At 39.2% G+C, this 22,441-nt stretch overlaps 1 protein-coding gene across 1 annotated transcript in view; it reads right to left on the bottom strand.

The window, feature by feature from the left end:
* Positions 1-4,886: 4,886 nt before the first annotated feature.
* Positions 4,887-22,441, bottom strand: part of kif20bb (kinesin family member 20Bb) — an 87,622-nt gene continuing 70,067 nt past the window's right edge. The window contains exons 22-34 of the mRNA XM_068002488.1: positions 21,229-21,351; positions 20,354-20,491; positions 17,961-18,060; positions 16,963-17,088; positions 16,302-16,453; positions 15,085-15,240; positions 13,955-14,131; positions 13,328-13,540; positions 12,026-12,094; positions 8,639-8,743; positions 6,744-6,879; positions 5,885-6,027; positions 4,887-5,183 (exon numbers count right to left, since the gene is read on the bottom strand). Coding sequence (XP_067858589.1) covers positions 5,100-5,183; positions 5,885-6,027; positions 6,744-6,879; positions 8,639-8,743; positions 12,026-12,094; positions 13,328-13,540; positions 13,955-14,131; positions 15,085-15,240; positions 16,302-16,453; positions 16,963-17,088; positions 17,961-18,060; positions 20,354-20,491; positions 21,229-21,351 — 1,722 coding nt within the window. The 3' untranslated portion in view covers positions 4,887-5,099. The remainder of the gene's footprint in view (positions 5,184-5,884; positions 6,028-6,743; positions 6,880-8,638; positions 8,744-12,025; positions 12,095-13,327; positions 13,541-13,954; positions 14,132-15,084; positions 15,241-16,301; positions 16,454-16,962; positions 17,089-17,960; positions 18,061-20,353; positions 20,492-21,228; positions 21,352-22,441) is intronic.

The following is a 22,441-nucleotide window of genomic DNA, read 5'->3' as shown; positions in this document are numbered from 1 at the left end:
TATTTGCTTAGATACTGGATACATTAAATCCATTTATGTGAGTGCTTTGAAGTTAACTTGCATTATATATTTAACACAATTGAGCGCTCAGTGGCAGTTTCTGTCAGATCCAGGACTAAGTAGTGGGTAGGGAAAACCTTATTTGCAAGGAGTGGACATTTTGAAGAATGACGCAGAATGAATGGGTAATAGGGAGAATAGGGGCATAGAGCTGATTGGAGAGGTTTGCTGCTGAAGGGACGTTGACCAGGAGTTGCATTGGTGGAGAATGAAGCAATGTAGGTTGCTGCTTTGGGATACCTATGCAGAATTGCAGCAGAGATTCTTGGTTGGGAAACCGTGGGTCTAACCATCCCAGACCATGTGCTGCTTTGTTTCTTGGCTGAGCAGGAAGGCGAGTACATGACCTTTGACTTGCCCCTAGCTCTCCATGTTCAGGGATTGGTCAGTTGAGCTACCAATTAAACCAGATACCACCCTTCGAAGGGTGGGTTCCATCCAGGCGACCCCATTCTGAGCACGTATGAATGAAGCCCCATACAACATATCATGTGTGAAAGCTTACTGGGAGTGTTGGAATGTAGTAACAATTCATCTATTGCCCCACATAGTTAAAGATACCATTTTCAATGGTTGGTTCATTATTTTTCAGGATAGCTCAGTCCCCAAATTGTTTGAGAGTCGAGCTTTCCCCCACCCCAGACCTTTGGAATTAAACTCGAGAATCTTGAAACTGACTTTATATCACACCCATTTTATAAACCAAAAATGCCTTCTGGACCAAGAAGTCAAAAATCCTAAAGTGCGACAATTAGTATTAGTGATAGGCAAAATGCTTTAACAACATAAGGAATCCAGTGGGCAGTAGGCCTGGGTAAATTATAAAGATGAGCAAAAGCACGTGAATAGCCAAGAACATTGATTACAAGATTGCTGAGAAAATCATGCAACATATCTGTGGTAGACAAAGAATTAAAAGTATTGGTGTACTTAAAAATTATAGTGGAAGCTAGAATCGGGGGGACAAGAAATTGCAGTTAAATTGCTACCTTACATCTGACTTCACTCACAATGAGGAGCAAAAGCTGTCCAAGTCAGACATTAAAATTTCCAGAAATGGTGGAAGAAAAGCAAGACAATTTGCAGACACTTGCATGTAGAAGTCTTAAAGGAGAAACAGATTGAAATGAGTGAAATTCAGTCCCAGAGTTGGAAATTTTATTTGAGGTATAAATGCTCAAGATTTCCAGCTTCTGTTGACAATCCTGAGCGCTGTTTTCACCCCACTCTTGTGGAATAATACCCAGAGAGTACCACAACAAAAATGTTACGATCCATTAGTGGGTAATGTAAGCTGCTGTGGAAATAAGGTATTTGAATATCTAAATTATTAGCATATTTTAACTCATCAGTTTCATTTTTCATCTTTCTTTTGGGCTTCAATAACATTGTCCATTCCATTTATCAATTTTAAACATGTCGAACTATATACTGACCAGTTCTCAGAAAATGGGCCTTCAGCAATAGAATCAATTTTTATATCATAGTAGGTACAGCACAGGAGGCGGCCATTTGGACCATTGTGCCTGTGGTATTCAATTAGTTCCATTCCCTTGCTTTTTCCCTTCAAGTATATATCCAATTCCCTTTTGAAAGTTACTATTGAATCTGCTTCCACCACCCCTTCAGGCAGTCCATTCCGGGTCTTTGCAACTCGCTGCGTAAACAAATGTTTCCTTATGTCGCCTCTTGCTCTTTTGCTGATCAATTTAAATCTGTGTCCTCTGGTTATCGACCCTTCTGCCACTGGAAGCAGTTTCTCCTTATTTACTCTATCGAAACCGTTCACGATTTTGAACACCTCTATCAAATCTCCCTTTAACCTTCTCTGTTCTAAGGAGAACAACCCCAGCTTCTCAAGATAACTGAAGTGCTTTATCCCTGGTACTATTCTATACCTAAGTCCAGGTCATTAATATGTGTCAAAAAGAGTAGTGGTCCTAATACTGACCCCTAAGGAACACCAGTGCATACTTCCCTCCAGTCTGAAAAACAACCGGTCACCACTATTCTCTGCTTTCTATTACTTAGCCAATTTTGTATCCACGCTGTCACTGTCCCGTTAAGCCCATGATCTTTACATTTTGCTTACAAGTCTATTATGTGGTACTTTAGCAAATGCCTTTTGAAAGTCCATATACACATCAACCCTTTCTGCTACTTCAAAGAACTCAATCAAGTTAGTCAAACTACAAATCCGTGCTGACTTTCATTTATTAGCCCATACTTTTCCAAGTGCCATTTAATTTTGTCCCGGATTATTGGTCTCTAAAAGTTTCCCCACCATCACCAGTAGGCTGACTGGCCTGGAATTGTTGGGTTCATCACTCTCCCCTTTTTTTGGACAGGGGTGTAACATTTGCAATCCTCCAGTCCACTGGCACTGCTCCCGTAAGTAAGGAGGATTGGAAGATTGTGGCCAGAGCCTCCACAATTTCCACCCTTACTTCCCTCAGCAATCTAGGATGCATCCCATCTGGACCAGGTGACTATTCTACTTCGAATACTGCCAATCTTTTAAGTACCTCCTCTATCTATTTTTATCCTATCCAATATCGTTACTACCTCCTCCTTTACTGCTACAATGGCGAACAAATGTTATCTGTTTTTAATATAACGGGTCAGTTGCTGTCTTTTCTATGTTTCTACCTCTCTATCTCTGTTTTTTTTTTGGTGATTTGTATATTCGGAGACCTTGTAGGTAACACCTGTCTGTCTGCACACTGATTGCCTTGGCAACGGGCAGTTGAAAAAACTGTCTGTAATCACCAAGCATTGTTGTGATTTATAAATGCGATTTCATTTCGAGGATTTCATTTCCACAACATTCACCTGAGGAAGGAGGAAGCCTCCAAAAGCTTGTGAATTTAAAATAAAATTGCTGGACTATAACTTGGTGTTGTAAAATTGTTTACAATTGCTACAATGGCAGCATCCTCTTCTCTAGTGAAGACAGATGTGAAGTATTCATTTAGTACCTCAGCCAAGCTCTCTGCCTCTACTGGAAGATCTTTTTTGTCCCTAAAATGGGTCCCACCCTTCCTTTGACTATCCTTTTGTTATCTATATGTTTATAAAAGACTTTTGGGTTCCTTTTTTGTTACCTGTTAATCTATTCTCATACTCTCTCAGTTCTCTGTATTTTCTGTATTCAGCTTGGTTCTTTACTGTATTGTGAACCTTTTGTCATAAGCCTCCTTTTTCTGTTTCATTTTAATCTCTATATCATTAGTCACCCAGGGAGCTCTAGCTTTAGATGCCCTTCCTTTCCCCCTCGTGGGAATGTGTCTACTCTGTACCTGAACCATCTCCTCCTTGAAGGCCTCCCATTGTTCAATTACTGTTTCGGCTACCAATTTTTGATCCCAATCCTCCTGGACAAGATCCCTTTTTAACTCACTGAAATTAGCCCACCTCCTGTTATGTATTTTCACATTTGATTGTTCCTTGTCCTTTTCCATAACTATTCTAAACCTTACGATATGATCACTGTTCTCCAAATGCTCCCCCACTGAAACATGCTCCATTTGCCCCACTTCATTCCGCAGAACTAGATCCAGCACTGCTTCCTTTCTTATTGGACTGGAAACATACTGATCAAGAAAGTTCTCTTGTACACATTTCAGGAATTCCACCCCCCAATTTGCCCTTCACACGGTTACTGTCCCAGTGTATATTGGGGTAATTGATGTCCCCAATTATCACCTTTCTGTAATTTGCCTGCAAATTTGCTCCTATCTCCTTCCCACTATTTAGTGGCCTTTGGTGTACACCCAATAGCCTAATAGCTCCTCTATTGTTCCTTAATTCTAACCAAATAGATTCTGTCTTGGACCCCTCAACGACATCCTCCCTTTCCAGTGCTTATAATAGTTTCTTTGATCAATACTACCACCCCCCCCACCCTAACTTTCTTTTCTTTCCTATCTTTCCTGAATACCTTGCAGCCAGGAATATTAAGTACCCAATCCTCCCCTTCTGTGAGTCAGGTCTCCGTTATTGCCACTATATCATAGTCCCATGTGGCGACTTGAGCCTGCAGCTCACCAACATTATTTACCAAGCTACGTGCATTTATGCATATGCACTCCAAACTCATCTTAAACTGCCTCGCATTTGCCCCCTGTCTGATCCCTCCTAGTTCTGAACTATTCTTCATTCTAGTTCTATTTATCCCTCCTAGTCCTCTGTGCACGTTGTTCTCCTCTCTAATGTTTCATCCTGGAGTCCACCCCCCACCAAATTAGTATAAACCTTCCACCACAGCACTAGTTAACCTCCCCGCGAGGGTATTGGTCCCAGCTCTGTTGAGGTGCAGCCCTTCCATCTTGAACAGATCCCTCCTGCCCCAGAACATGAAATTATATATTTCATGTAATGTAGCATTAATTTGAGAAAAAACTTTGGAACCTTACACTTGAACTAGCTATCAAAAGGTACTCCTCAAAAATGAAGTCCTTTTCTATACGGTACGTAGGATCCAAGTATTGGACACTGCCTCAATGCACTGTATCCAGCCTCTTGACAGATGCTTTTGGCCTGCCTGTGTGTAGTGTGGTCAGCTGGTCTAAGTAGGGCCATCTGGGAATGGCTCGTCCCCTGGTCAGAAGGAACCATGACAAGCTGCCTTTCCAGGAGGGGAAGAAGACTACAACTATGACTTCTCAAGAGAGAGGACATCTCTTTGGTGGGGCCAACTTTTCTGTTGAGACAAAATACAACTTTTGAATGAGCTGTTTAAAGTCCGAAGAGGATCACAAATGATCTTTCTGACATCTATTAAATCACTTTTCTAGGTCCATATTTTCATTGTTTCTCAAATTAAGTTTTAATGGTTCATAATTGATTTATTGTTTGGGTTTATTGATTTACATGTGACAAGAATTGCAATAAAATCCATACAAATGTAATCTTAATCAAAAAAAGCTAAACATAATATTTACAACCCTTGTTACAGACGGGAGAAGTCCCCTATACAAGTACAATGATTGCAGTTTAAGAAACAGAAATAAAACCACTCAGTATATCTAGAGATGGAGTCACTTTGCCATTTTAGCTGTTCTTGTACGTAATCGCCTCTTCATGATTGAATGATCACTCTCTTTTTCACTCAATTCTATTATCTGCAAATTTCAAAAGTTTCTGGTTAAATTCACACTGAATTTTACACAGATAATTCAGTACAAGATCCAATAATGCAGTTTAATATCCATTTTTTTTTAAAAAGGAAGTTTATTCTGTTAAGTGTGCAGTAATACTGAAATTTTGGAATTCCATAATTTTCCCCATCAATAACTACATTGCATTGCTGATCTGCCTTTGAGTCTGGGCATATTCTGAGCAATCCTAAATGAATGTATTATTGTTAGCAGTTGAGTCAGAGAAGGATCTAATATACTATCAACTACAGCTCTGGATCAGATGATATCACTAGTATATAGTTAATATTTGTAATATTAGGTTGTTTTTAAATGCATAAAGATTTTAGAAAATATTACCATGAGATTAATTGTTCTTTATCTAGTTATAAATAAATAAGCATTTGTGCTTTTATACACAAGCTGTGTTTTCAGTTAATCAATTTAAAACCGTATAATCCTTTTCAAAATTAGTTTAGTGACATCCTTATTAATTCAACCATAGTTGGTTTTAACATATAATGCAGCTTCACTATAATTTTGTAACTCTTTTGTAAGTACTAGTTTACAAATACCTCTCCAATACACTCTACTTCAATAAATTAAATGAGCGTAGGCTGTTTTATTTTTTTTGAAAAGAAAAAGCAATACATTTTGATTTATAGGATGCTACACAGTGTACTTACTGGTTGAGATGGAAAGTTCATGGGGGATGATATATCTTGCTTATACAGTTTCCTTCTTGTTCTTTTGGGCTTTGCATCACCATTACAGGAAGTTTCCACTTTTAGATTCTTGGGGGAACTTAATGTTTCCATTAATTTCTTGGCTGAAAAGAAATGTAATTTATAAACAAACGAACTGATAGCATCTGCAAGGCCTTTAATCAAGTGGTCATTTAAAATCAGATAAAGGATGTTACAATTTTATGGCTGAGCTTCTTGGACTGGTAAAGTTTCATATCTCCAACTGTTCCATTAAACTTAATACAATACATAATTTAATATTCCATGGAGTCAAAAGGAGCTCTGAAATCCAGATATTAAGACCAACTTTTATTCACCAAAACATGGCAACTGTTCCCACAGACAACAAGATGAGTTATCAGTTAATCTGTTTCTGGAGGCACTGGTTGAGGGAGAAATGTTGGCTAGAACATCACAACAAATCGCTGCTCTTCTTCAAATGAATTGTTTAAATGTCCATATGATGCGGTAGGCAGAACACCAGTTTAACATCTCATCTGAAGAACGGTACTTCAGGAAATACAGCTCTCTTTCAGTGTTGCATTAGAGTGGCACTCAAATTCACAACCTTCTGACTCAGAGGCAAGAACTCTACCAACTAAGTAAAGCTTAAACTCGTAAATATAAATCACGAGTGACTCAGTGCTACATTGGGCAGTGCCATTACCCACAAGCTATTGCAGGAGTCCACGGGTTGGTGTCTAACATTTTTTCAACATTTGTTAAGTTCCACATTTGTATGTGGAGACTGGAGATATCATTGTACCATAACTTAGCATGCAAAAATCTGTGTACTAACCTTTGCTCTGGAGAATTGTTGGGGAACTTTGCAATAAACCTCCAATTTTCTGCAGTGTTCCATCTTTCTTTTTGCATGACTCGAGACTTGAGACAGAGAATTGTTTTCTTAGCCGATCAGTTGTACCTTTTACATCCTGAGACAACAAACTTGAATTGAGAGTGTGCTGTGCCACAAATAAAATCCACAGAATTCTCAATTTAGATTTACAGTGGAGGTTGCACATACAAGTTTGTCAGTATCTCTTCTCCTCCAACTAATGTTTTACTTTGTAACAAGGCTTTAATGTGGGAAGTATAGTTGATGAATAATGGATTTACCAAGAAAGTTTTGATTAGGTTATTTGCAAAAAAAACCCCTGGAAAACCAGTGAAGGGTCCTGACTGCCTATGTCTCTGTTTAATCTTGCTCGGTTCGCAAATCAGAAAGGGATCAGAGACTTCCCAACACAATGGGCATAAGGTGTTTAACCGATTACCAAGATAGGCTAACAAATTGCTTCTTATTTACAGTCTTTGGTGAAACCAAATTCCATTAGCATATTAATAATTTTTCATCTGGGTGTTTTCACCCCCCCCTAAACTTGTGTGAACAAACTTAGTTATAAAAACTGCCTTTTTGTGAACATGAATGGAAAGAGTATGCTGTAACAGTGCTGAGGAAGTACAATCTAAAGGAGCTTGATAAACGTAGAGGGGAATTAGCAACAAGAGAGTGAAAAGTGTTCAATGCAGAAGATCATTGATGAGAAGGACCAGAGTGGGAGAGAGGGAGAGTGTCCTGGGGAACCTTTGAGCTAATGGAAATAGTCAATATATAGATTAAAACAAGTAAAATTTGAAAATTGTGCTGTTTAATTTATTCTGCAAGAAAAAAAATACATCACACAAAAATGTAAAGTAAAAAGAAGCCTCAGATTAGATTAAATTCGTAGGCTGAGGTTGCTTTATACATTGGCACTAAAATATTGGTGTTGGAAATAAAGAAAGCAGGGGGGCATTAGCTTGCTGGGTAATCTGGATCCAAGTGGGAAAAGTCCCAACCACCAGTGACAAGTCTACAAAAGGTTGTAGTGGAAGGTATTTTGGATGCCAAGGTCCTGATTCCAAATCATACAAGTTCAAGGCAATGTGAGCAGTCATTTTCTGATGAAGGCTGTAAGGCCCTGTGCCAGTTATTATAATGAAGAATGGTATCTTACACTATATTCTATTATCAGTGATTCATTGAGATCAAAGCATAGAAATTACTGTTGTTGGTGGTAGATGAACACTTCACAATTAAATGAGTTAATGATGCAGTAAAAAAAGTCAGAAGAATATGATACTAATATCACTAACAGCAATTTTAAGGCTGAGAAAGCATTGTAGTACAACAGGAAATAAGTATATTATTTAAATAGATTACTACAACATACATGATTCATCCCACGATAGTTCAGTCCAGCTAAGTGGACTATATTCTCTCATACAAAGTGGTGTACACATCAGAAAATATTTTTGTATATATGAAAAATATATTCCAAAATGCACCAAATATAGTGTCAAAAATTTCTGAGGGATGGGGAAGCCTACCCGCAGATCTCCATAGGGGGAAAAATTCCATTCATATAAAGTACACCCACTTCTCAAATTACCACTACACCACTGGATCTACCCTTAATAACCAGGCTGGCTGGTCAATCAATAGTGCCCTGGAGTACTACAGACCAGCCTGGCTCAGTTTAGAACCACGGGTTATCTTTTATTTTCTCTGCAATGTCAAAAAAGACAAAACCGCACATTAATGGATGAATGAAAGCATTTATAAAAAGTCTATTATCAATTATACCCTGCAAAATGACAAAAAATAGGAAAGTAACAAGTTTGCTAAAAGGTTACAATAGAAAGACCAACCTCTTCTGCAACGCTGGTAATGGTGGGAGTAGGAAACGTTGGAGGAGTGTTGCGTACCATTCTAGATACAATTGCATTTTTCCTGTTTTCACGGTCATCATTATTCTAACAATGCAAAAGAAATAAAAGTTCTGAAAGTATTGATCAGCATAAATTCCATTTTCTTGGGAAGGGAAGAATGCCAGCAGCAATTAGCAAACAATGCAAGAGAACTACAAGTGTGTGTGGGGTGAGGTAATGGGAATGGAGAAGTCGCAATCCCTATACTAAATTACGATTCTTTTAAATTAACACTTTATCAATAGTGATTTCTTTTTCTCTTGTATTTCACAACGCTGTGAAGTTGAACTAGCATTATGCAACTCATGAAAGCGCCAAGCATATTCTCTCAACTCAATTCAGGTGTATATACTAGATCTATTGGTGTAGCTCAAGTACCACACAATTTGAATTACAAGTGTTTTTCTCACAATAATGCACTGATCCTATTACAATAGTACTGTCAATTCAGCATATTTGGTACCAAAACACTATACGAAAAAGTGAACTCAATACACTTTAATGTTGTGTAATACTCAATCAATTCCTCAAATGTCTCCAAATAATACCACCAGCACTTTGCCCTTGTGCTGTAGAACTGAAAATAACCTCCATTTGAAGGACAAAAATCTGTAATTGTTCTGTTACTTTTTTAAAATTAGAGTTTTACTGAAAACAGTACGGCAATCTTTCACTATTACATTTCACTGAAATTCTAATTGCAACACTTATTTTTATTCAGAGAATAGTGTAATTATTGAAATGTTCTTTGGGTTCATTGTTTCTCCAGTTCCAATTTATAATATCTAGCTTTCAATTTTTTTTTTAATGATAGAAGCTGCATACATTTATCTATAGAGTTAAAAATCTTGTGTTCAGGGCACGTCCATAGAGCACCACACCTCACCAAGTGATTATTGTAACCAATCATTCGATTTGTTCAAATACCCCATTGCCACTGGACAGTCCATAAAAATGTCAGGAACCAACAATCCCAAAAAGCTGTTCAAATTTTACTCAAGCCACCAATCAGGAATTAACAACTATCACAAAACCAAGCAAATTACTCAACAATTATCTCCAAATCTTTTGAGTGATCATTTTGGTTATGCACAAACCCCATGATATATAGCCAAAACATCTATAAACAGATGTATATAATTTAATAAATCAGCAAAATAAAAATAAAATTCTCAAATCTCTTCTACAATTTTCCACCACACAAGGCTCCCTACTCTCGTGAGCCGAGGGCTTGGATTGGCTCCTTCTTGAAGCCTCATTTGCTCATGTGGGTCTTCCTTACAAATATTTGTCAGGTCTGTGTGCTCATGTGCAACATCTTTCCCCCTCAGAGCACATATATAGTCAATCATTGCTGCTTTCTGTATGTGCACCTTCGGCCTTGGTTTTCCCCACTCCCTTCAGGCTACTAACATTCTTTTCCCCCTCTGCTTTCCATCATATGGTCAGATTCTCCCAGTCATGAACAGCTTAGCTTTATTCCATCTCACTCTGCTTTCCTTCACTAAGGGTACCAAGTTAGAAATAAAATTTAAAGCAATAAACTGTTAAAAATGAGGAAAGGAAGTGGACTGAATCTCCTGTGCTTATGACTCAAAAAATTAAGTGACTAACAGGGAAGCATATCTAGAAAAGGAAAAAAAAACTTATCAAGCAAAATTTCTAACAGATCTAATCGCAACATTTGCAGATACTATAATTAGGTTAAATGGAACAGATGTGTATTTGTTCAAAGGATGGAATGTACTTACCCAACAGAAGCATCAACACCGCATTCTTTTTTTTAGGTAGACAAGAATTCCACTTTTAGTGAAATTATGTCAACTTATTCCTCAATGCCCTCTGTCCCCACACACACAGATTATGTAAAGTACTCGGTCCACAATAAAAGCCAAGTGATTGTTGCACAAGGTAAATTGAAACAGTAGAAAAAAAGATTTTAAAAATGGGAAGAGGTACAGTGACCAAAGTCTAACTAAATGAGATGCAAAAGCTCAATGCTAAGAGGCTCTTGTTAATGCTGTAACACCTACACCAAATATTGTTAATGGGGCAACTACAGTACAATGTGACTATATCTCCAAATATCCAAGAATTATTTTCTGAACATACAGTTTGTTCTCCTGATTAAATTTAGTCCGAATTACAGGAATATTTGATGAAACAGTCACATTCATTAACCAGAGATATGTAGTGTTCTATTTAATTATAGCCAACCAGACTGATTTCGAATAAAATTGATGCATTCATACTAAACCACAAGAATTGTAATGGAATCCTGAAAGGGTCATAATTAAGTTTCTGCAAGAAATACAAACTTTTGTCCTGGTAGTTATAAAATGCAAATAAATACCTAGTCTAGTAGATATTTGTACCATAGCCACTTTCAATTTAATCGAACAGCTACCCTGATGTACTGTCTGGTGTACACAGCTGTACACAGAAGGCCCCAAGATCAGATGCCTCATGGATTCTTCCGGATTGGTCGCATGTGACAAGTGGTCTTCCTCAGGGTAAGGTTGCGGAGCAGGAGGGAGGGAGGCACAGAGGAGGAGGTGGGGGTGGCAGAGAAGAGGGACTAGGGAAATAAACCTGGTAGGTTTACTGCATCTGTTCCCTATGTAACCAGTTGAATGTTGGGAGAGAACAGGATCAGGCTTGGCTATGGTGCCCTTTATGATTGAATAATCTGCTATGACTCATTGTCTGGGTTCACATGGCTACTTTAGCAGTGTAGCTAATGGTTGCTGGAGACCATGGAACTGTTTGCAAATAGTAGTCAGCTCTATCAGGACAATAAAGAAGGTAAGAACATTTTTTCAAACTAAAAAACAAAAAAACCGGAGCAACCCACAGTTGTATGTGGTTGTTGATTGACCAGATTCTTTAAATGTGTACAGCTGGCTGTGGCTGTCTTCTACTTTCTTGTGCATCCAACTGGGCTTAGAGTCTAAAATGATTTGACTAATATGATATCTCTATATGCCCTTTTTCAATTAATTGGCCAGATTTGGTGTACTGAACATATAAGGGAACATTTTATGCTTGGATAAGATTTTTATGGGGGGGGGGGTGCGAGGCGATGTTTGGTTAGGAATTGCTTATAATAAAAGTAAATGGATCATGACTTTGAACATTTGAATTGCACACGGTTATCAGAATTAGACTTGAACAGGCATGTGTCTATTTAAATAGAACACTGGATTATGGATAATCAACAATCCCAATTAGTTGAAAGGAGTTATAACTCAAATATGGATCTCCTTTGAATTTATTAAAACTCCACTAAGAAGATAGTATTGCTTACTCAGCCACACTGATTTGTACCTTACAAGTGCCAGCTGCTGAGGATTTCTTTGTAGAATTGCTTTTCCAGCAGCCTGACAGCGTACCACTCTTGAAGAGCAATTGTAGAATGAGGGAAAAAAGTATATTTAAGTATAGTTAACAAAATATATGGAACCTTACAAATGGACACCTCATTCATAAAATCTGGTGCAATATTTAAAATTCAAGTTTATAAGACTAAACAGGCAAGTTTTAAAATGCAATCTATAATATTTATGGGACAATCTCAACAAACAAAAATTTCTTAAAACACATACTGCAATATTTAGAATGGTTAAAGCAGCAATGCATCAAATAAAATACATTTCCATATTCTTCAAAACTACCATGTCTATTGCAAATAAAATTCTCACTTTGGCAAGATGAAGCAAAACCGTTCCAGCAACAACTACACTGATAAAAGCATCTTTTGCATATATGCCAAAATAGGTAGCTGATATATAGTATTTGGAGCTGGGGAAATATCAGGGCCCCTTCCTTGAGACTAGCTTAGCATGACCACACACCCAAGTGCCTCAACTCTTAATAAAACAGAACAACTGGCGTGGCAAAGCAGAGCAGCTTCACACTGCTAAACAGCCCCTCTCCTCCCAAGGAAGAGCCACCCAGGATATGTGCTTAGCTAATCTGCTCCAACTCTCGTGTAAAGCCATCCAAGCACACATAGCCTTGACAGCATACAATTTTAAGCTATTATTTTAGGAAGTAATTTGTAAACACAACGTAAAGAAAGAAAGGGCTAGCATTATATAGTGCTTTTCACGACCTCAAGACGTCCCAAAAGTGCTTTACAGCCAATGAAGTACGTTTGAGGTGTAGTCACTGTTGCAATGTGGGAAACGCAGCAGCTAATTTGCACACGGAAAGGTCCCACAAATAGCAATGCGATAATGATCGGATAATCTGTTTTTACAGTGTTGGTTGAGGGATACTTATTGGCTAAGACACCGTGGAGAACTCCCCTGCTCGTCTTCGAAATAGTGCCATGGGATCTTTTACGTCCACCTGAGAGGGCAGATGGGGCCTGGGTTTAACGTTTCACTTGAAAGACAGCATCTCCAAAGGTGCAGCAGTCCCTCAGTATGGCACTGGAGCGTCATCCTAGATTTTGTGCTCAAATCCCTGGAGTAGGATTTGAACCCATGACCTTCTGACTCCGAGGCGAGAGTGCTCTGTACATGGATATAAATAGATTTTTAAAAAACTCCCTTCCACCAAATTGAAGGAAATGTAGGAATCTAACACAGTAACATAGCAAGGTACTTTACATGGATTCTTTACCTCTTCCAGTACAGAGCTTTTTCTTTTTCTGTTGGATCTGGGTATTTTCACAGTGATCAAATTGCCACTTGGTTCTTTCACCGACATCTTATTTGGTTGAAGAGGTGTGAACTGAATCTCCAGTTCGGGTTTTGGAAACCTACTTGTTCTTTCTCCATTTTCTGTTGAAACTTCTGAAGAATCTAGGACAGTTTCAGACTGCTCAATGAACAGCTGGAAAGCATTTTTTTAAAAATCATCAGTAAAGTCCCATAGAGAAGATTCATTTTAAAGTTCAAGATATTGTGATTCTATACATAAAATTTTTTTTAAAATTAACTATTTTAATCACTTAAAATAAAAAGTTTCTTTTCACATTTGGAACTTGGGAATGAAGTCAGTCCCAGTGATAATGTGAGCTCCTCCTCTTATGGCTCTTAACCAAATCGCTACTCAATATTTTCTGTCAACTTCAGATGCATTGACTTTACACATCACAAGGCAGCAGCCTTGCAGCCCATTTGATCTAATCCTTCCAGAATAAAAAACCATTCCCACTTGCCATTACATCATCCGGTGTATCTTTTGTAAACAAGCACTTTTCTAAGCTAGTCAGGAGCACACACATACACAATCTTCTTTCCTCACCTCTCCTGGGTTCCTTTTTGCAGAAGCTTTAAGTCCTTCTATTTCTTCATCTTTCTGTTTATTGCTAGTTATAAGATTTCCAAGCTGCACTTCTAGCGCCTTTACCAAGCTGTCCCTCTCTTCGCGCCACTTCTGCAGATTCTTATCCTTCTCAATCACCTCAGATGCAAGGTTGTCCTTAAAAACAAAAAATGTTTTAAATTATTGTTGAACTGTTTAGAATGCAACGTGGAAACCAGAAGCAAAGGTCTGAAGTGGCTCCTGGAAAAGGTGGCCTCCCTCACCTATGTCCTTCTCTTCAGAAGATATAAAGAAATCTAACTAAGTCAGGAAAGAAACCACCGGCCTTGGTTAAGTAAGCTAGATAGACCTTGACTGTTAGGTGAAGATGAATCTGCCCTAGTTGACATCAGTAGTAGAAGGGACAATGCTGCTGGGCCTTGTTTAAAGCTACAGGGCATGAGATAGCCACTATATGAACAAAGGGAGCCAAATGTTGGAACAAATTTGATTCTGAAGAACTTTACATAGTTTCTTGCTAAGATTCATAGTTAAATTAGATTCTCATTGTAGTCTAACATGAGGTGACAGCTTTGTAGAACAGTGAAAGTTTCACCAGCAGAAGCTGAATTCAAATTCTGGAGTACATTTGAACATAATGCTGGTTGAGATTTGAGATTTCCAGAAGATCTTGATGGCTTTACCATCATACCATCCAGGGTGGTGTGTGGCTTGGCCAATACATTGTTTTAGGAAAATTCTGGGTTGGAATGCTTTTGCAGAAGTGGGAAAGGAAAACCAGGAAAGCCCAGAGGATATGGGAAATTTCAATAGGTTTATGATTCAATGCAATTCAACTTTTTTCAACAATGGTGCCTTTTGAAGATAGGGTTTAAAACAAAATTGGATGGGAATAGTTACACAAGGTTTTGTTATATTGATATATACCTGCGTCAAAATATATTTTTTCAGTTAAAAATACGATTAATTAAAATTTGCTGTGGGTACTATTTACAGAAAATATAGTTACAGGACTACAGACTTTGGAACCCACTTTTATAGATTAAAAAAGCACATTTCATTTGGCAAATTCATATAAATTGATGAAAATCTGGTCAGGTTTTCCTTACCATTTCTAATTGTAATTTAGAATAATGCTCTCTTTCTTCTGTCCATTTCCTCATCTCTTTATTGCGCCGATCTTCAGCTTCCTTTGCTTGCTTAATGAGAATCATTTTCTCTTGAAGCCATTTGGTACGGTTACATTTCTGCTTATCTTCTATTTCCTAAAGAATTTAAACCAGTTTCACTCAATGTTCATTGAACAACAAAATGTTAAAAAGTCAGCTAACCAACTACAGGATGATTTTACGATCAATAGCGCGTGCGCACACACACACACACACACACACACACACAAACTACAATCTATATTAAAAATCGTATCTCTACAAATACTTCCCATCTACAAAATCTTATTTCCTGTTGTCAATGTTTCCTATTATAAATTCCTACATCCAGTTATAATGGAAAGTGCCTACGTCCCACTGTAATTACATCCTCCTGCCAGTGTGGGCATTGTAATCCTTCAGTTCTGAATCCCAGCTGCTCAGCCTGTACTGCAGAAAATCTTGTGCTCCACCCAACTCTCTTTCTCGGTTTCCCAAATTGTCTTAATTTATAGTTGAATAAAAAAAGTTATTGATATAAAAATCAAAATATTATACAAAAGTAAGGACAGAATGCAAGACTTTAAAATGTGCACCAAGTTATGCCTGTGCGCCTGGTCCAAGCCTTCTAACTGCTTCACCTGAAGACGACACTTGGTTTCACCTCCACATGTGCAATGTCACAGTTGGATATAGCAAGAAAAAGAGCTCTGATTTCCTTAAATCACAGTAGAAAAATCAGAAAGCAAGCAAGAAAGCATTTCATAACCTTAGGGCATCCCAAAGCGCTTTACAGCCAATGAAGTACTTTGAAGTGTAGTCACTATAGGGAAATGCGTCAGACAATTTGCACACAGCAAGCTCCCACAAACAGGAACGAGAAAATGGCCAGATAATCTGTTTGTGATGTTGGGTGAGGGATAAATATTGGCCAAGACACCAGGGAGAACACCCCTACTCTTCTTCAAATAATGCCACGGGATCTTTTACATCCACTTAAGAGGGCAGACGGGGCACCGGTTTAACATCTCATCGGAGGTGCCGTCTTTCAGATCGTGCAGCACTCCCTCAGTACTGTACTAAAGTGTCAATCTAGATTAAGTGCTCAAGTCTTTGGAGTCAATGTTCTGACTCAGAAGCGAGATTGCTACCACCAAGCCAATGATTAGAAAACTTACCACCAACTGCTTTTTTAAGACTTCATTTTCTTTTTGAAACTGCCCTGATTCTGTATTATGACCTTCACTTGCAGTTTTCATCAACTGGCTATGTTCAAATGTTTTACACTTTTTCTCCAATTCATTGGCATGCTGTATCTGTTTCTCCAATTCTAAAAAAGGGAAAAAATGTTTTACAAAACCAAGCCAAAATAATCTGTTTTGTGCATGTGCAATTCCTCTATTCAAGTGCAAAATAAAATGGGCTCATTATAAAACTTTTGAAATGCCTGTAGTCAAAATACAGCATTGTCCATGGAACATTATACTAGCACAAATCAGCTGCCAGGCTTGACGACTCCAGCAGGCTTCTGCTATGTTTTACTTTAAAAAAATTATTGAACTAAATCATAGCAATTAAATTTCACAGCGCAATAAACAGCCCAAATATCTCATTTTGGCTAGTTTACTATATAGTTAATCTCAGGAGCCCAACTGCTAGAACAGCATTCATCTTGGTCGCCTGTTGGTTCGGGGCTGGGTTCATTCATCTCACAAATTACTAGTTGTATAGCAATTTAAAAAAAAACTGAGCCAACTTATTTTCCACTTTCCAAGCTACTTGATGGGCAGCAACTACCAATATACAAAATTCCAATTGTAGCTGTAATAGTGCAATCACCTGTATTCAATTCTTCAATCTCTTTCAACTTGGCCTCAAGCACTTCATCTTGCTCAGCTTGGGTCTGATCTTGTTCAGTTAATGCAACTTTCATATCTTGAATTATTCTCTCTTTTTCCTGAAGTTCTGACATGAATCAGAACATAAAGTCAATAGCAATTCCACAGTAAACAGATAGATTTTGAACTCTAATTCTGAAATATCTTTTCAATCATTCTGGATTTAAAATGTGATAATTGTGCAGTGAATGGGGCAGGAATGGTGTGGGACCTGAAGGTATCAGGTTGACAAATCACACGTTAATGGATGTAATCCCTTTGTTAAAGCTAGCAATCTCCAAACACATTAGTAACATCACAAATACCTTGTTTAGTAGCTTCCATGGGAGGAAAACCCTGTAATTTTCCAAAAAGACTTAAATTTTCATCCACAAAATTTCCATATTTTAATGCAGCCTAGTTTATCACCATGAATTAAAACCAGGATCTGCAGCAGTAAGCCCAAGAGAAGCACACTCTTATCACAGAAATCTCTGACTTAAAATCTCTTGAAGCTACTGATGTGCCTTGCTTGTTAAAGACTCCTCCTCCAAAATATATACATGCCATATTTTCTGCAGATAAGTTAATGTTTTGGCTAGAGGTTAATAGATCCGCTGCTTATTTCCAGATTATTTTTTAGCTTCATGCTGACTGATGCAATCAAAATTCCATTTACAAAGCCCTGCAATCTGTAGATTTTTGTATGTGTGCAAGATGCTCCAGAACCCCATGTTAAAATTAGCTGCTGCAAAATAATTAAGTTGAATAAAAATACAATTTTTGTTTTAAAAATACAAACCTAACTGCTATTAATGTGCCTTCATTTTATCAACAAGCTTTCAAACGGAGTCCCCTAGGCCATATGGAATTTAGTTCAAAATCCTCAGTATCTGAATAAATTAGGATTGCTAAATATCTGAACTACACTTGATTTGCACTAAACTGTTCGTTAAATACCTTTGGAAGTAGTCTGAAAAAGATGTACAGCTTCTTGTGCCTTAACATCAGTTAACATGATGCAAGGCTCCTGTGTGGGTTTATGATCTTGACTTGAGACCTAGACGACAAGATAATCATTATTGAAGCAATGTACATATCAATACAAATGCTACTCTGTCATGAATATTTTGTTATGTTAACAAGCAAGGAGTATATTTAGGGAAAAAATTAAAAATCTGAATACAATTTAAAGAGCAACACAATAGACACTTTCAGCAAACAACAACAACCTGCATTTATATCTCGCCTTTAACGTAGTAAAACGTCCCAAGGCGCTTCACAGGAGCGTTATCAAACAAAATTTGACACCAAGCCACATAAGGAGGTATTAGGACAGGTGTCCAAAAGCTTGGTCAAAGACGTAGGTTTTAAGGACCGTCTTAAGTCTTAAAGGAGGATAGAGAGGTAGAGAGGTGGAGAGGTTTAGGAAGGGAATTCCAGAGCTTAGGGTCTAGGCAGCTGAAGGTATGTCTACCAATGGTGGAGCGATTAAAATGAGGGATGACAAGAGGCAAGAATTGGAGGAGCGCAGCCATCTCGGAGGGTTGTAGGTGCTGGAGGAGGGTGCAGAGACAGGGAGGGGGCGAGGCCATGGAGGGATTTGCAAACTAGAATAAGAATTTTAAAATTGAGGCGTTTCCAGACCAGGAGACAATGTAGGTCAGCGAACACAGGGAGAATGGGACTTGGTGCAAGTTAGGATACAGGCAGCAGATTTTGGATGAGCTCAAGTTTATGGAGGGTGGAAGATGGGTGGCCAGCCAGGAGAGCATTGGCACAGTGGAGTCGACGGGTAACTAAGGAAAGTACAATTTTGTTGCTGCAATTAGCTTGGGTTTTTAAATAGATAATCCAATCCGGCCAATTACCGCCCCATCAGTCTACTCTCAAATCATCAGCAAAGTGATGGAAGGTGTCGTTGACAGTGCTATCAAGCAGCACTTACTCACCAATAACCTGCTCACCGATGCTCAGTTTGGGTTCTGCCAGGACCACTCAGCTCCAGACCTCAATACAGCCTTGATCCAAACATGGACAAAAGAGCTGAATTCCAGAGGTGAGGAGAGAGTGACTGCCCTTGACATCAAGGCAGCATTTGACTGAGTGTGGCACCAAGGAGCCCGAGTAAAATTGAAGTCAATGGGAATCAGGGGGAAAACTCCCCAGTGGCTGGAGTCATACCTAGCACAAAGGAAGATGGTAGTGGTTGTTGGAGGCCAATCATCACAGCCCCAGGACATTGCTGCAGGGGTTCCTCAGGGCAGTGTCCTAGGCCTAACCATCTTCAGCTGCTTCATCAATGACCTTCCCTCCATCATAAGGTCAGAAATGGGGATGTTCGCTGACGATTGCAGTGTTCAGTTCCATTTGTAACCCCTCAGATAATGAAGCAGTCCGTGCCCGCATGCAGCAAGACCTGGACAACATCCAGGCTTGGGCTGATAAGTGGCAAGTAACATTCGTGCCAGACAAGTGCAAGGCAATGACCATCTCCAACAAGAGAGAGTCTAACCACCTCCCCTTGACATTCAACGGCATTACCATTGCCGAATCCTCCACCAACAGCCTGGGGGTCACCATTGACCAGAAACTTAACTGGACCAGCCATATAAATACTGTGGCTACAAGAGCAGGTCAGAGGCTGGGTATTCTGCGGCGAGTGACTCAGCTCCTGACTCCCCAAAGCCTTTCCACCATCTACAAGGCACAAGTCAGGAGTGCGATGGAATACTCTCCACTTGCCTGGATGAGTGCAGCTTCAAACAACACAAGAAGCTCGACATCACTTAGGACAAAACAGCCCGCTTGATTGGCACCCCATCCACCACCCTAAACATTCACTCCCTTCATCACCGGCACAGTGTGTATCATCCACAGGATGCTCTGCAGCAACTCGCTAAGACTCCTTCAACAGCACCTCCCAAACCCGCAACCTCTACCACCTAGAAGGACAAGAGCAGCAGGTACATGGGGACAACACGACCTGTACGTTCCCCTCCAAGTCACACATCATCCCAATTTGGAAATATATTGCCGTTCCTTCATCGTCGCTGGGTCAAAATCCTGGAACTCCCTTCCTAACAGCACTGTGGGAGAACCTTCACCTCACGGACTGCAGCGGTTCAAGGCGGCAGCTCACCACCACCTTCTCAAGGGCAATTAGGGATGGGCAATAAATGCTGGCCTCGCCTGCGACGCCCACATCCCATGAATGAATTAAAAAAAAACTTGAAGTGGTTAGGATATAAAAAGCATTGCATACTGGTTTTTGACAGGCTTACTATTTAAATGCTTAAGCTATAAAAATTATCACTTACTTCACTTAGCTTAAGCTCTGGGACCACACTAACCTGTAGTTCTCTCACTTGGTGTAGAGTTTTACTCTCTTCCAAGTCCTTTTCCAGTTTCCTTAAGGCAGTCTCTTTTTCATCTAAGGTGACCATTAACATTTCCACCTTCTTTTGCAAGTCTGCTTCATTATGACACATCTAAAACACATTAAGGCATTTTGTTAGTAAATTCAAAACTCTTGCAGTCTTTTACAAACATATGAAGAAACCTTTGCAAAGGATAAGCTACAAAAATATTTTAACATGATGATATAAACATGAAAGTACCACAGACTTGCTGCTAAACATTGTTACTGTATACCGGGGTGGGGGGGGGGGGGGGGGGGGAAAGAGGGAAGTGAAAAAAAGAGCTGTTCAAAAATGTAGGGAGAGGACTGATGTACAATACCAGAACAGAACTTCATATACAATAGGTGAACTATGTGTTTAGATTGTTACAGTGAGTGTGGACACTTTAAAAATGTGTTCTGTGGTTTTTCCTCATTTCAATGTCAGCCTTTGGGTGAAACAGCGAATGTATAAAAGGTCAGGGCTATCTTGGCAAAACTTTGAAGAAAGCACAGCATACATACTGATTGAAGACCGTAATGAGAAACAAAAAGCTCACTAAGCTTCAAAGCTTAAGAATCAATATCGAGATCTGGAAATATGACTGAAAAGCTTCAAGGAAATTAATTGAGCTATTAAAACGAATGTCCTGATGTACAAGAGGAAAAGGACAGTATTAACAGGAAATGAAGACCACTTTCCAAGTGGAACACTGCTCGTATATTGCTGAGGACCAGAAAGAATCCACAATTAGGTTATAGATTTGTATCTCATCCTCATTTATCCACTCAGAGCAGCATTTATATATATTTTTTTTTAAATAGTACCCTTTTAAACTGTTGGATCATCCGTTCTTTAGCCTCTAGATCCTGAGTCACGTGATTCTTCAGTCTCTCAAGTTCCTGAACTTTGCGTCTCAGAGAATTTTCTTCTTCACGCTTTGCAGAAATCTGAAAATTTGAAGGTGAACAGTGGCAGAGGCTTTTTTTAAAAAAAAAGTCAGAAATAAAGAGATTAGCTAATAAATCAGTCCCAACTTCATCTCCATCATTCTGCTCCCTGCACAGGCTCGTGCTCCATCCTTGGATCCATGTCCCTTCTCAGCTACTCAATTCTACGCTGCACTATGTCCGCCCTGTGCCTAATTCTCTTTCCCTTCTCTATCCCTCCCCCATTCACAAGTGCTCACTAGCTCCAGCCACACCAGAGAGCTCACTTACTGTAGCCGCATCCCGACACACCCGTTGGTCACTGGCCCCAGCTTCCCTGTGAGTGTTCACATTCCATATCCCCGCCAGATATCCCCTTCTGAATGTTTCCATGCCTTACAGCCCACCTAAACACTTAATTGAGATTGCAGCACTACCCTGAATGTTTGCAGGCCTGACACCACCTGTTCCAGCCACAAAACAAACCCGTCTACTCCCTCCAGGCCACCTGTTCAGACTTGAACCCTAGCCACTACACCGCCAGCCCACTCCTGCATAGGTTTAAGCTCACTTATACATTACATTAGCCCCTAGCCAATTTGTTCCATCCTATTCCCGTATTTACCTCTGACCCTATACATGTTGGCTAGCATCTAGCTACTACCCTGGCCTTTAAGAAAGATATAGATCTGGGAAAGCCATTCAGGAAGATTGAAAGAAACACAGAAGACAGACTTACAAAAAACATGATGAGAGACACAAAATAACAGCTGAACACCATCAGTATAGATGCGATGTAACAGCAACATTGCTAAAGTTGAGAAACTATGTTTTGGAAGTAAGGTTTGTAATAATGAAGATTTTTTAAAAATTACAAAATTGGCAAGAAAATGTTTTCCATCATACACCTGTACCTCTCTGGGCAGCCTAGGTCTCGAGTTCATGGGGCTTACCAGAATTCTCAAGTTAGCTGAAGAGGCTTGAAGTAGTAGACAACTCCCAGAACACACCAAATGTCATTCCCGCCAAGCAATCTGTGTTTACAGACCCCAGAATTTTTTGTATATGGTTGATAGCAAAACTGACAATTCACAAAGCATGTCAGGACTTG

Source organism: Heptranchias perlo, chromosome 21, assembly GCF_035084215.1.
Source record: "Heptranchias perlo isolate sHepPer1 chromosome 21, sHepPer1.hap1, whole genome shotgun sequence".
NCBI classification, from domain to species: domain Eukaryota; kingdom Metazoa; phylum Chordata; class Chondrichthyes; order Hexanchiformes; family Hexanchidae; genus Heptranchias; species Heptranchias perlo.
Note: the sequence above shows the minus strand (reverse complement) of the source record. Positions and strands in the feature narration are given on the sequence as shown.